Source organism: Streptopelia decaocto (genome assembly GCF_964273445.1).
Source record: "Streptopelia decaocto genome assembly, chromosome: 2".
Lineage (NCBI taxonomy): Eukaryota > Metazoa > Chordata > Aves > Columbiformes > Columbidae > Streptopelia > Streptopelia decaocto.
This window is the reverse complement of record NC_138655.1, coordinates 107078459-107094539: the sequence shown is the minus strand read 5'-3', so window position 1 is coordinate 107094539 and position 16081 is coordinate 107078459. Positions and strand designations below refer to the sequence as shown.

The 16081-nt window shown below is 39.4% G+C and overlaps 1 protein-coding gene across 1 annotated transcript in view; it reads left to right on the top strand.

The window, feature by feature from the left end:
- Nucleotides 1-16081, top strand: part of HECW1 (HECT, C2 and WW domain containing E3 ubiquitin protein ligase 1) — a gene marked incomplete at its 5' end in the record, with an annotated part of 197544 nt that overhangs the window by 93095 nt on the left and 88368 nt on the right. The window contains 2 exons of the mRNA XM_082044587.1: nt 3806-3884; nt 13377-13546. Coding sequence (XP_081900713.1) covers nt 3806-3884; nt 13377-13546 — 249 coding nt within the window. The remainder of the gene's footprint in view (nt 1-3805; nt 3885-13376; nt 13547-16081) is intronic.

The window sequence follows — 16081 nt, the reverse complement described above, 5'->3', positions numbered from 1 at the left end:
AAAAATGAAAAGCGCTACCAAATGTGGACCTTTTCCTGAGCTCACCAAGTCCCAAGAGGCTTAGATCTGGCCTCAGGTACCTCTCTGTGTTTTGCACATAGCCATCACAGGCTCTGGATGTTGTCTTCAGAGGTTGGGAAACTTTGTAGTAGACCAGGGGAATACTTTTTACAGTGTGTATTTACCGGAGGGTATTTTAAAGGAAGTGCTGATACTTCTCTAACTCCTTGAGTGCATGCAGTCCCATCAGTGACAATGTCACCGGCTCCGGTTACAAGCACGGAAAGCAAAAGAAAGTTTGAATCTGGTTTAGGAAGCCTTGGGTTTTCTGAGAGATTCAGCTGGGTTTGACATTGCAGCTCATGTCCCATCTCTTCATATCTATTATAGATATGACACTTGTTCTTTTCATACCAAAGACTTCAAGTCCATAGGATGTCAAGTGACGAAATTCATGTTGTCTTTCCGTCAACTATGTGTTAAATAGCAGTTGTGAAGATACAGGGTTTTTTACCTCCTGATGGCTAAATTCAAGATTTACCTACAACAACAAAACTCCCAACATAATTATAGCGTAGCCACTAAAACCAGTCTGGATTAATTTCATGATAAATGGCAAGCAGGAAGAGTATGACCTGTGCACTTCCTCGGCCTCAAGACACTGTGAACCCCAGTCAGCGTGGTGGCTGGAGCACCTTGTCACTTTCCCAGCCTTCCTAATGTCCTTGCCTCGGTATGTCCCTGCATAACCGCTCCTTCCTTTGAGAGGACGACTGCCTGCTGGAGCCCCCCGGCATGTGTCCTGCTGCATCTGAGGCCTGTGACGCGGCTGACATTTATTAACAATCAGGTCGTTTAAGAACCTGACCCTTATTTAAGACACAGTTGTTGTGTCTATAGAATAAAAAAATAACAAAACAGGAGAATTTCCCAACTCCTGGGTGCAGATGTGCACCCCAGCCTCCTTGCGGCTTTTCGCTGGTGTGAGGCCTGGGATGTGCCCTGCTTCTTCACCCCACTCCTGCCTCTGCCTTGGTTTCTATGGGGAAACATGGAGCAAGTGGAAATTGGGGGAGCACTATCTGTGGCCCTGTGATTGTGTGACTGAGAGGTGAGCACTTGGCAGTACAGTGTGGAGTACACCTGCTTCACAGAATAGATGGGTGGTGGACAGCAGGATGGCCATGAGCCAGCACCGTGGCCGTGTGGCCAAGAAGGCCAGTGGCATCCTGGGGTGTATTAGAAGGGGAGTGGTTAATAGGTCGAGAGAGGTTCTCCTTCCCCTCTACTCTGCCCTGGTGAGACCACATCTGGAATATTGTGTCCAGTTCTGGGCCCCTCAGTTCAAGAAGGACAGGGAACTGCTGGAGAGAGTCCAGCATAGGGCAACAAAGATGATTAAGGGAGTGGAGCATCTCCCTTATGAGGAAAGGCTGAGGGAGCTGGGGCTCTTTAGCTTGGAGAAGAGGAGACTGAGGGGTGACCACATTAATGTTTATAAATATGTAAAGGGTGAGTGTCACGAGGATGGAGCCAGGCTCTTCTCAGTGACAACCAATGATAAGACAAGGGGCAATGGGTGCAAACTGGAACACAGGAGGTTCCACTTAAATATGAGAAGAAGCTTCATCACGATGAGGGTGCCAGAGCACTGGAACAGGCTGCCCAGGGAGGTTGTGGAGTCTCCTTCTCTGGAGACATTCAAAACCTGTCTGGATGCCTTCCTGTGTAACCTCATCTAGGTGTTCCTGTTCTGGCGGGGGGATTGGACTAGATGATCTTTCAAGGTCCCTTCCAATCCCTGACATTCTGTCATTCTGTGATATTTCAGGAGCAAATGATTTTTCTTCTATGTTGTTTCACTTATGGGGTTGGATGTGTTTTTACTGTCTTTGTATAGTGCCAAGGTTTGCCAGTACAACTTTGGTCATACTGGTGAAGTTTTACCAGTGTAATATAGAGCATAACTGTCTCAATACAGTTTCACTGATGTACATATGGCCCCAAAAGGGTCATTTAACAGCAACGTATTTTCAAATTTTCAACAGGCTGCTATTTGCAGGACCCTATCAGATCCACCCCAGTCTGTTCAAAGCATAGACTGTTAAACTATTCATACTGATTCGTGGCAGATCTAAAAACCCCAGAGAATTTTTTAAGTAGTGGAAAAAAGCACATGTTTTGCCAATGTGCGCATATCTAGGTCATTTGGCCCAGGACAGAATCAAGAACAAGACCATAAGTAGTAAGCATTAAAGGATAATGCGTAATAAATGCCAGGCAGTGAAGTAGTATGAAAAATACATCTTGACAAGGAAACGTCTTTGGTTTTTGGTGGGTTTACAGCTTCGGCTGGTAAAGGTTACTGAGTTCCTGTCCTAAAATTCTTTCAGTCATGTATAATATTCTTATTTAAATACGTCTCTATTTAGAAGTCAGTGGTGACTTTAATAAACAGATTGAAACCTGCTTATCTGAGAAGTCCTAAAGTGCAATTGTAACTGGGCAGCTGTGATCCAGCAGGGATATTTCTATTGGAATTTGCTCCTAGTCCAGCTCTACTCAGTGCCCTTTTTCCCGTTTAAAGAGTCTGTAAGAAACAAACTGATTACGATGAAAAGTCGAGTCCAACGGTGCCCATTTTTTAAATGATGTTGCTAAATTCACCCTATATATTTATCATCTAGGCCTCACTTCTTTCTTGAACTGCAGGCTTTGCTTGTTGTTTTGTCCCTGATAGTTGGGCAGCATTGCCCCCTTGCCCAGGCTTTGAACTCTCTGGGGGCAAAGAGCTGCTTGTTTTCTAAGTTAAGCTTGAATGCACAATATTTAATATACTGAGGAGTGAGTCACAGCTGAGTGGGACTTCAGTTACTGTTTCCTGGCAGAAATCGGAACTTCACTGCATAAATGTGCTTTTTCTTTTTTTGCCCGACAGCCGAATGGCAAGAGTGGTGAGGAGCTGCAGCTTCCCGGGAGCAGAGCAGCGCTTGGTTTGACTCCAAAGTCAGTGGGAGGTTGTAATAGCACTACCACCTCCCTACCGAACTTGGAGCCTGATTCCCGGTGGCATCTCCTCTGCTCTGTTTGGGGCAACAGCAGTGAAAACTGCTGATGGTGTGTTCCTGCTGGTGCCCCACACACTGGCTCAAAGGCATTCTTGCTTCCCAGTTCTGACCATAGCCAGAAGGCAGTCTGGGCCCTAATTTTCACAACAGCAGCCCTCCAATAAACATGCTGGACCAAAAACTGGCATTGAACCTGAACCGTGGAGTACAAAGGGTCCTCTATTGTTTTTTGGGTTTTTTTTTCCCAGATCACTCTCAATACTTATTGTTATAATAATTCACAGTTAGTTTTCACACAGGCTGTTAGTAAGCTCTCAGAGCCTTTCTTACTTGTATGCAATAAACTTTCTGTAAACAAGATATTCTACACTACTAGTAAGATGTTATAAAGACATAAATTGTTTTTAGAGGCAAGAGCCACATCCCCATCCTTATGCGCAGTTTTTATCTCCTGTTCTTTAATATAGCAGTTCCTTTTTGGGTGAGGAACTGCTATTTTTAAATTACAGTAGTATTTTTTAATCATTCTATTTTCTTAAAGAAAATCCTTCATGGAGGGATGACTTAGGCCATTAGTGGTTAAATTATTACCTGGATAAAAGCATTGTTTTGATTAATGGTCATCTAATTGGTTCTTAGTTGTAAGCCTAAGAAGCTATAGAAAAAGCCAGTTACTAAGTAATTTGTCTGTTCAGGAGTTATTGGAGACTACTCTCTCACCATTGTTTTTCTTCCAGCAGATTTTTAAAAGCATCACCAATGAAGATTCAATCCAGGGACAAGGAAGTCGGAGACTGATAAGTTTTTCGTTGTCAGGTGAGTCACTGATGATGTGAAAGTTTTAAGCTCGGAGAGTGGGAAACTGAAGTTACTAAAACCTTTCATGTTTATCTTCCATTTTTATGTATGTATGTGTATGTATGTATATGTTTATGCTTGTTTTTTTTGCCTGTTGCTCTAGAAGTGATGCTGAGAAGGAGAATTAATGTCTATGATTATTGCCACACTTCCTTCAACAAGAGTTACGTGCTGAAGTATCTTGTTCAAGTAGAGTTTTGGGGTTGTGTTAGGTTTTCCTGTTTGCAATGAAATGTGGTACTATATATTTAGAACAGTGAAAGCAAGATCAAAGGCACGAGCTTTACTTGCGGAGCAAAATATGATTTGTGGTAGTCCTCTGTTTCTTGGAGAGCACGTTCCAGTCTTCATCTGGACCTGAGGTGAATCCATGTACCGTGGTGCACAAGCTTGTCTGGATTGCTCAGCAGTGACTCTGGGATTTCTTGAGCCAGAAAACTGCTCTCAGTCCTCTACAGTTTCTGAAGAAAGTTCAGCCTCATTACTTGGCATGTCACAGGAGGTTTTAAAGGCTTAACATGGTTCCATGGAGCAGCTACAGACCATTTGATCTGACTTTAGTAACAATCTGTAAACCACTTCTGTAGAAAAAAATCAGTTTGTCAAAAGGGAGTAATGAGTAAGGCTCTCATTTTGGAGTTCTGTGCTTGCTATTTGGTTTTCATGTGTTCTAGGTCCTGGAAGACAAAGAGGAAGATCCTGAACTTGACTTGAAATCCTTTGAGGAAGTAGTACAGAGAAAAATTAGTGGGTTTATACCCAGTTACCCTAGTTCAAATTTTTTACAAGCATAAGGCTTTCTGCATAAAGTCCAACACTCAGATAAGCATCACATTACATTATTTATTTCAAGCTTATCTCTAAGTTGTGTTAAAGTCAACTAGGACTATTATATCTCTTTAATACTGAGCATGCAAGCCAGTGCTTTTCCAATTAAGTGGTCAGTGTGGTTCTTGAGAGGTTATATATGATAAATGGCACGTTAGACTGACATTAGATGGGTTCTTCTAACACATCACTTAGTTTTGCTGGGTTGAACATTGGGCACCCACCCAGTCATATTAATTTGATAAAACCATGGGTTTAGCTCATCAAAAATAGAGTTAATATTTTTTAATGTTCTTAAATAATCTTACACAGAAAATGTTTCCCAGAATTAGTAACATTTTTTCACTCTCTCAGATTCTTTCGCCTAGTAGACCAAGAGACGTTAAGAGTAATAATTTGTAAGACTGCTAAATAATGTTGTCTCAATGAACCCTTTTATAAACTATCTAATTTATGGCTTGTTTCTCAGTATACAAAGACCATACCATGTAATACATTTGGGATATCTTATTCTAGTGTTTCACAGCAATTCATTTACATTTATATCATATCAATATTAACAATATCATCACAGACAGGTATATGAAAGGCTTTGAGCTCTCAATTATTTTATAAAAAATCTTTGGTATTAAAATAACCCGATTTCAGTCTTTCGGAAATTAACATAATAACACATCACAAGCATTTATTTATTACCTTCTTATTTAATTTAAAAAAATGTTGTCTTTCTCAAAGTAAAATTATTGCTATTCATATATCTTCTGCTACCCAATAAAATGCAAATTGAGCCAGCCTTCCAGAGGCATCAGAAGGAGCTGGGATTCCTTTCTGTTTGTACTACTATCGCAGCAATAACCTCTCCATTACCACAAGTCATTTCAGCTCATCAGACTTCTTTTCAAAAGCTATATTTTTGTATACTGTCACCTTCATTGTCATTACTTAAAAGATGATAGCTTTCCAAATTATGGTTGATTTAGTTGCAATTAAAAAAAAAAAAGGAGAGATGAAATACCATTAGTTTGACTGGGGACCATTGCATTAGGTGCTGCACCAACACAAAGCCATCATGCCCTAAGTTGTCCATCATCTAAAGGATGCAACAGGAGCTATGCCTTCTACCGTATCATTTTAAGAAAAATATATTAGAATGGGAGAGAAAAATCTTGAAGTAGGCCAAATCCCAAGAAATACTGAACATCAGTCCATTTCAACTGACTCGTATTGCTTTTTCCACTGCCTAGACACTCCAGTGAGACCCTACATTGAAATGAACTGTACAGGAACAGTCTCCTTCTAAAAGCTGGTGACAAAGTACTTTATTATTTTTGTAGTTTCACTGAGATTTGCTTGGACAAAATCCAACTGGTTTCACTGGAACTTTTTTCCTGAGAAAAGATTTCTGGATTGAAAAAAAAATATTCAGACAAAGAAAAAAGCATAAACTGATGTTTCAGGGCAAAAGGAGACCACTGGCTTCTTGAGAATGGAAATATCTGAAAGTTTGCAGTATGTCAGTAGAAGATTTGTTTTCTTTGTATTTGCTTCCTTGAATACTGGAAGTCGGTCCTGTGAAAAGTTAGTTCAGATTAATAGTTTCATTAACAACACTGATCTCAAATAAGATAATTTCCCACGATTAAGCTGCTTAATCATCTATATGATGACTGTATTATTATAGATACCAAGAAAATATTGTAAGCCTAATTTAGCTAGATTAAATACAGTCTTTAAGGAAAGCTATGTAGCCACTTTGCATTTACTTTCCGGCATGACTTTTCTGCTGTTACCAGTGAATGTCACACTTCTGATAAGGCGGCTGAAAGTGTCAGAGCTCTCACATGAAGTACAGAAAGCAGAAATGTGCTAAGCTTTCCGGCATGTACCAACTACTTCAGTGAAGGTTCGTGGTCTAGCAGCAGAATAATGCATTTGCTGAAAGTCTTTGAAACCATTCTGTTGGCTGGTATATTTAGAAAGTAGTATCATAAGGTTTGCATGATATGCCTCCTAGCTATGTGTTGCATCAAATAGCATTTTTCAGGCTTTAATATTTCACATATGTGTTTGCACACTCTTTATTTCCAAGTGTTCTTGTGGAACAAGTAACCGGAAGATCTAAATATTTCAAAAACATTCGGGCATTTATCCTCCTCACACCTCTCTGAGAAGTGTTGTTAGTTATTTTTGTGTGGCTTTCAGACCAGACATTCAGGTAACATCAGCTGTCAGTTTATGGAAGTCAGAGTGTAAATCACAACTGAAAATAGCATTAGGTCTGCTAAGGGTCATTTTGACAATGGTAGTTACCGTGAAATCCTTGATCAGAATGCAGATCTATAATATGCTAGTGACTGACTTTATAACAGGAGTTCTAGCCACTACATTTTGATTTTTTAATATTGCTATAAACCTGCCTGTTCTTCTGCCCTCCCCAACTCAAGCTGACTTGCCCAGATATATTCTTTATAAACCTGAGTTACTTATCACTGAACTTTTTCTTACCCATCAGAGTTTTTGCAAAGGTGAGGTGACTTTCTACCACCTCCAAATTCTTTTGTGCCTACAAAATACTGCAGGGCTCTAAACTAATAGATTTAAAGGCCTCAGAAGGCTTTGAATTCAACTGTTTCATTATCCTCTGTAACACAGGCCACCTTGTTCCATGGTGTGGAGCTTTGTGTGAGTTGGCTCAGCCATATCTTACAGACAGGCTTGTAGTCTGGATCTGAGGATTCCGAGAGATGGTACTTTGCTCCAGGGGTTAATTGCAGTGATAAAAACTCCCTCTTGCTGTGTTAAGCTGTTCAATCATTTTCTGTGTTTTCCTTCTTGATGAAGACAATTAAAAAGATAGCCCGTCTTTCAGACATTTTTGAATAACTGAATTCTCTACGCCTCTTCATTTATTAATAGACCTATTTCCTTCCTGATACCTCTGCTGCCCCTTCCTTACACAAATGAGATTCCGTTTCATTTTCCCTTGTAGTATTTCCCATGAGAAAAATTATTTTCTCTTTTTCACTGTCTTTAATATTTTGCTTGGGAGCCCCATGTGACAGAAATGTTTGGGCTTATCTGCTCCAATTAGTTGTTTGTTTGTTTTAATCTCAGATCTTTAAGCACCTCCTTGGGTAGCTACATCAGCAAATTCTTTCCCTTTTAAAAAGCAAAATGGAGTCTGTCTATATATCTGTAGATTTCTGAGAGCAGAAAGAACCACTTTAATGATGTGATTTAACCTCTTGTATATCACCAGTTGCAGAACCTTGTTCAGTAGCTGATCGAGGCAGTAATCTTTTGTACATTATGTAGTATCTTTTTCAATGCCCATGCATTATTTTGCTCTGTTGGATTTTAAGACTTCCTATCACTGCACATTACTGTTTGATTTCTAAAATTCCTTAATATTCACTTCATGAAATCTAATACCAGATGCAAGACTTCTGTGAATGTGTTCACTTTCCTTACGATAAATTTTGGTATCATATACTTCTGCATGAATTAAATTGGCATTTCAAAGTCAATACAATATTGCTGTGCTCTTACTGTTGAAAGGTTATTACCCTACTAGTAGCTAAAATAATTTCTGTTTGCTCTAAAAACGCGTAGCTGAGAGGCAGTACCTGCATGCCTCCTGTTGATTCTTGAGAAAGCAGAGTTTTGTTCTTTCCTCCTTTGAAGCCACCATTATGTCCTAGGTAGCTCATGTATACAAATTGTTACCCTCTAAGACAGGTCATACTTGTTCTGATCAAGCTCTGCAAAGTGCACTCTGCAAAAGAAACACTGACATATTAGCACCATGGCGATTACTTTACCTCATTGGTGGTCAACCCAGATACTAGTCCTGCTCAAGAACATTTATTCAGTGTCAGACCTGAGCTGACAGCTCTTTGGGAATTTGCAAAGGACAGCTTTGCAAATGTTGGAGCTGTCTGTTGACATCTTAATTAGCAACTCTTGTGGTGATGGATCATGAAGATGGTTTGTTGTGCCTTGATACATGAACTATCAGGATCCCAGCAAGATGACAGTATTTGTACTTTCTGTCATTAATGAGCAGATCATAGAGATATTACATTTCATTTTGGTATTCATCAAGCTAAATCACAATCTAAATTGGCTATGGTCTTTCCACTGACTCTGTTTTTTCCAGTGTCCTGGTAATTTTATGGTGGAATCATAGAATCATGGAATGGAGGTTAGAGAGGACCTTAAATATCATTCTGGTTCCAACGCCCCTACCATGGTCAGGGACACCTTCTGCTAGATCAGGTTGCTCAAAGCCTCAGCCAACCTGGCCTTGAGCATTTCCAGGGGTTGGGCATCCACAGCTTCACTGGGCAGCCTGTTCCAGTGTCTCACCATCCTCATGGTGAAGAATTTCTTCCTAATATCTAGTCGGACTCTTCCCTCCTTTGGTTTAAAACTGTTACCCCTCAGTAGTTGTGCTTCTAGATGTATTCTGGGCAGGTTTGGCCTAACTCAAGATGTATTCATATTCTCAGAGGATCAGGTGACTCATGAGGAATTTGTATCATTTCCTGGTTCTGAAAACACTTGGGTAATGTGCTAAGTAAGAACAATGTGAATTCAGTGACTTGACCATAGAATTACTGGGGCTTAATGATCTCTTCCACAAGTGTCAATATAGCTAGCTACAAGTCATCTATTGAAATTGGTTGGATGGTGCTTGGAAACTCACAGGACATTAAGTGCTTGTTGTCTTTTGTTGGAAGGAATTTGCCAACTGTATTAGAACATCAATATCAGTTTCTCAAAACTAGTAGCTCTGGTATTCATTGGTCTTCAACCCTTCTGCTGGTTTGTAGACTGTGTACTTCAGTGAAGTAAAATATGGACTATCAAGAGACTAGGTGGACTCAGTCTTCTTGGGACATATTTATAAACTGCACAGAATAGCTTGGTGTATTATTTCTAGGAAAGTTCTTCCAAAGCTGTTGGCAAAAGCTCAGCTCTCGAGTACAACATCATCTAAGTTCGTTAACATAGAACTAGTAGATTGATTACCAGGCTAAACTTAATTGATTTGGAAACCAAACTGCTCCAGACTCTGGTTCTTGCTCTGGTTCCACATCCTTTTCTGTCATGCTTCTTCAAGCATGGGTTTGGACCAGTACCTTGCTATGCCTGCAGGGAACTGAAATACCAACTTCACCATAGTTTTGCTGATCGTTACCATCAGAGAATCTCCTTGCTGAGTATGACAAAATGTGACCTACAAACCCAAATCCTTCCTCTCCCCTGACCTTTTGAAAACTTAGTCACTTGTACTGAGGCAAAATCAAACATGATAAAACACAAATGCTTTCAAGCTGTGTCTGTCAGAATTGATATCCCCACCTGGTTCCATGTTTCACCAATAAACACACGCTAGTTTCCAAATTGCCACAAAAATAGAATCTCCATTGTTATGCAGTCATCAGTGCCTCTAAGTTTGTAATGCTGCATGGAAAATGGATTTGCAGAATGATCCTTTACAAGACAGACAGGGAAGTCTATGGCCCACCTGAGGTGACCTAGAGCAACACTTCCTTACGTCTCATCCAGACACCTAGAGATCAGCAATATGGAAGGGAAGCCATGAAGTTGGAATAAATTCATTATTCACTTGGGGACAGCAACAGGCAGCAGTTAGTATAAGCCATTTTTTCTGTAATGAAGTGAGCCTACCTGGATTAGGATGCAGGTACTTAAAAGTCTGAGGCAGTGAAAGAGTCTGTGCTTGGTGTGTCTCCACCTGGATCCCTTCCCTCTGTTATCTTTCATGAAAGATGGCCTGACATGATTAAACTGATAGATGTGTAGAGCCTCTTTCATGCTGAAGTGTGATTTATGAGTAAATGGGAACATATGGTATATTAATAACATTTTGAAGAGACTGGATGAAAATACACCTTTGCAAAGCATAGATGAGTTATTTTGGTAGCATTTGCTCATATGCCTCCAAGAAATACATTGTAAAACTACAGTATACAGCGAGGTACATCTAAGCCTTCTGGAATTCATTGGTTTCACCAAAGATTTAAATTCACTTAACCTTAAATCATCACTTAAATATTTCATATTTTCAGAGCCTTTTTCTGAAGACAATACAGATAAGAGAGAAGTATTTCCATTTGGGAAAGCAGAATAGCTGGGATTCTTCTGTTAGGATGCTACCCGGCTGTGGTAAGAGAGTACCTGAGCCTTTGGCTACAAGAAGCTAGAGCATCCATAGGTTCCACTTCAAATTAAGTGGACTTCTGTATATCTGCGGATGTCTGTGTGGCTTTATTCAGAGCTTTTGTATTTTTGATGATCTGTTTTTCACAGTGCCGAGAATTTGTGGTGAGAGATGGAAGTATAACTGGGACATTCGTCCTTGAGAAAGCGATTTCTGCTATCCCTTTGCATGCTTCGGACATTAAAAATTGAAGTTTCTGACTGACATTTTTAGTAAATTTGTTGTATTACGCAATTTAAGCAAGAACATGATACAAATAAAAATTCCTGTTGTGTCCTTAGCTAAATTATTTTTTCTCATGCAAATACAAAAATTAAACTACTAACTCAGGTTAGAAGTACCTTCACCTTCATGGCTCTGCTTAATTCCCATAAGTGGGAAGAGACTGGTACATCTTCATAATATGTATGTTCTTTAAGATACATAATATGTGGGTATACATAATTGAGTGCTAGTTATTTTCTGTCTAGCAATAAACCATTTCTTTGCACAGTGGTACCCAAAGATAGTGTGGTCTCTCTTTGAAGGAAAAAAAAAAATCAGAAACATATACAGCAATAAATATTTCAGTTTCAGAATCTTTTGAGGAAACATCAGAGAGAAAGAAAATAAGATCCCAGAGGTCTTTCTCTCATATGTTAGCAGCCTGACACTATTACACTGCTGGGCCTTGTCATTCCTAGTACTTTTGCAATCTTGGTTTCTATTTCTGGAATGCACTTCTAACAGTATAACTTCCAAAGCAAGAGAGTTTGCCATATAGGATTCCAGCAGGGCTGATAGATGCGATACATGCTGATTACATAAAGATTGTACACTTTTAGAAAAAAAATTCAGTGATATATCAGTTTGAACCAGATATTTTCTTTGTGTAATACTGTTGATAGGACCATGGCAGTACATACTGTCAGCAAAATACTTCCAAATAGGCTATTAGTAGTGGTATCCCCTATTTTCTGTTGATTTTTACAGAATGTCACAAGAATGAGATTATTAAAATACAGTCTGTTTCGGGACCATCTGCCCAACAGCTTTTGAATATCTGCAACATGAATTATGTGCTGGAATAGATAATTAAAACCAACCAGAACAAAAGTGGTTCTTTTTAACTTGTACATTTTATTGTGTTGGCTATTACCATATGTTAAGGAAGCAAAATACAACTGGGTGAATCTTATTGCTGTTCTTAATATAGCTGATTTCTGGAAAAAAGGCTGATGTTCATGTGGAAAGAGTGTCATTTTCAGATTCATCCAAAATATCTGCCTGAAGGGTTTTGAATGGTCTCCTGCAGCCCGCCAGTGGTTTAATCAGAAGAGAATTAGAAGACTCTGAAAATTAATGTTTTCAAAACCTTCCTAAAAGAAAAAATGTGTGTTTAAATTTCATGTTCAGCTATACATCTAAGCAGTTTTGGAAATTATCTTCACTAATACTTTGTACCTCTTCAATACAACAAGTAGCCAGAACACATTTCAGTGCTTATAACTCTATGTGAAATAAAGCTTTAAACGGAAGAGGGCAATCTCCATGCAAAGAGCAGTGGAAAATAAATTAGCTACTGAACTCTCTAATAGGAATAAGTGCTTATATTTTCCCAAGAAATCTTATAAAAGTATCTGGAAAAAAAGAAGACCAGAGGCTTTAGTTTGTAGCTTTTTAGGCAAAATTATTGATATGCCTGTGGATTGGTTTGTATTTCATTGGCTTCAAAGGCACAAATCTTAAAAGACTTTTTGTCTTTCTTTAGAATATTATGAGTAATTTTTGAAATAAGTGCCTGGAGATTTTTTGTCTGCATGAGTCTTGTTACAGTCCCTGGAACTTCTGCAGCAAGAAAGCCCTGCTTAAAATCTCGACATTATATACAAGAGTTTTCCTGAGTTAGTACAGGTGAAGTTAAACCATGCAGGGAAGGAAACATTTTAAAGTGGGGGAAAAAAAAGTAAAATGACTTATTGTGTATTAAAAAAAGTGGTATAAAAGGTAAGATTCATGGGAAGAGAAAATTGATACCTAGAAGTGACGTATGTTGTGTACCAAATGCCACATCCATGTGATTAAATGAATGGATCTCATTTTCAGTGTAGTCCTACCACTGCAATCAGACTGACCAAATGCTTAGCTCCTTAGAAAAATCAGCAGATCACTTAAATTAAGTCGAATAAATATTGACTTAGAAGCCAGAGCACTCTGCACTTTCAGGTTGTAAAATTTGCAATTTCATTATATAATCATTTGCAAATCCTGAAACACAAGATAATTATGGTTTGGTTTTACATTATCTCACAAGAAACATAGTGAGATATTCCTGCCGTATTATTTGAATTCCTGAAATGTGAAAAATAATCAGGTTATTTACCTTCTTTCAGATTTCCAGGCTTTTGGTCTGAAGAAGGGAATGTTCTTCAATCCAGATCCTTATCTGAAGATTTCCATCCAGCCTGGAAAACATAGCATCTTCCCAGCGCTTCCTCATCATGGACAGGAGAAGAGATCTAAGATCATGTGTAATACTGTTAACCCAATCTGGCAAGGAGAGGTAAGCAGTCTGAGTGTTGAGCTGAGAATTTTCTAAAACATGGAAATTAATCTAGCAGTATCCCTAAAAAACAAAACAAAACACAAAACACCTTTCTTGGCTAAAATAGTTGTTGGCCTAAGTGTGGTTGATGTATTTCATAACTTATTGTCTTAATGCAAAAGGCTTAATTAGCGACAAGGATGAATGATACATTAAAACTTTCAGTATGGGTTGTACTTTGTGGATGTAATTTATGAAGCTGTTAATTGTTGAAGGCCAGCTCATAACTCAGAATTGAAAAATAAACTTGAACAGTGTGAAAGGCTGCTGCCTGATTGTCATAGTGTTCCTGCACAGAGAGGAGACATTATATAAAGCAGGACAAGTATAGCATGCAAGTGAAAAGAATCTATGCGATTGAAAAGTGTCAGTAGCAATATAAATTAAAGGCAACTTTGGCACATTTGCCCATCACCTTGAAGAAACACTCTCCAGTCTGCTGCTGCTTGTTGGAAGGGCTTAGTAGGTATTAATGAGATCTGAGAGTTCAATTGCTGCCTGCTGTTTCTAAATTACATGCGAAATGGCAACAGACAGCCAAGAATAAGGAACCCCTTTGGAATTAAAGGAGCCTGACATAACGGGTGTGATTTACTGGTGTTCCCTGTCAGACAAATCTCTCCACTGCAGGAAATAGTAAAAGTAAGTAAATAGACTAAATAGATGTATTCAAATTAAAATGCAAATTGTAAGGTAGTTGAGGGATAATTAGGTCAAACTGTGTAGACATGAAAGTGTGAGGGGAGAAAAAAAGGCAGCAGAAATGTCACAGAATACTCCTACCTGCAGGAGGATGGTCAAGAAACTAGGTACCACATCAGGTTACATGACAGGTGAACCTGCGTTGGGGAGCTTATATGACAGAGGCAGGGGCAATGACCTTGAAACCAGTCTGAGAAAAATGCCTTCTAACAGGACTTAATTAAGTGGAAGGCCCTGTTGTGAGAAATCCACCAAGCTGTAACTTCTTTGTGGCTTCAAGCATCAGATGTATCTGGCTGAGGGGTCCCAGGTCAAGATGAGGAGCTGGAACTGACATGGAGGATCAGGGGGCTGGTAGAGATCTTTCAGTAAAGTGCGTAAGACACGTGCCTAGAGGCTGGCAGGCATGAAGGGGAGACTTGCTGTGTGTGTATGTCACGCTCGGTACATGTGATTGTGGGAGCTGGCAGCAAGTGTATGCCAGGACTTGACACTCAAAGGAGGACCAAGGATATGGCTGTGATCCCACAGTTCTTTATCAGCCAGAATTATCTGCTGAGGTGGCACACAGGCTGTCCTTATCCAAAGAGGGATGTAGCAGCTTTGCCGATGGAGGCTGAAAATAGGCTTTTTAGAAGAACCCAATACTGGTCCGAAGTCATCTCTTGATAAAGGCAGCCCTCAGCCAGTGTAATTTGTTCTCGCTTCAAGGTCCTTTTGCACTGCTGGAGGATAGAATAACCAAAGAGTAAGAATGTGGCCCTGATAAAATGTCATGGGTGTCTTCTCAGGCCATGCGGGATGGGTGAGTTTGTGGGCTGACATTTCTTTTCCAGTGGAGCTTGGCAGCAAGAAAAGGAGAAACAATGAAATGGCCTAATTATGGACATCAGAAAGCAAAAGAGCACAGCTGTCTTCCAGCTTCTCTGTTCAGCCCCTTGGTTTTCTTTATTGCATGCAAACACACTGCGTCTCCCATTCTGTTGTTAGCCTGTTAGTGGCTAAGGAGTCCAAAATAGCTGAGCTGTCATTCAACATGTTCTCCTTCTGCCTTCACTTCAGCTAATATTGAGATGTTTAACTGCATGCATTTGTGTTGCAGTCTATGCACATCAGCTGGTCTGAAGTCTTTGTACTGGAAACCCACATTGGTTTCTATCGCACAGAAGACCCTAGGCCTGATTTTCTTCAGCTTTGTCCCTTTATGGGACAACGAGAGAAGAAAGACTGCAAACTGTTGCTGAATCGTGGTGGCAGCCATTCTTCTGTCCACCCTTTTCACGGCTGGATGTGAATATATGAAGTGAAAAATATTGAGGAATCACAGCCATTTCTTAAATGGATCAGTCATTAGCTGTTGTCCCAAAAAAAAAAAATAAAATAAAATAAAATTTAGGCAATATATTATTTCAAAAGGGTGATTCTTTCCTAAGGTTCTCTGTCACTAAAGGTAAATAGAAGTCAGATTATTTTTTTTGCCAGTTGAATGACATGTCTAATTTGTTTTGGCTGCTAAATTTGAAAAAATCTGAAATAAGGAACTAACACTAAAGAAATAGCTGCAGACTGGGATCTTTATATATTTTCTTGGTTACCCTTGAACAAAATAAGAAGTGAAAGAATTGACTCAGTTTTGTAGGGCCTCAACACCAAATTAGAGTCCTACAGACTGAGGGATAATTCATTTACTTAGACTAATTAATCCTGATGTTCCCTCTGATGGTACCAGATTGTTCCATTTGCATAGTAACCGCTTGTATTATAAGAACACTTCTGTAGCACCATGATATC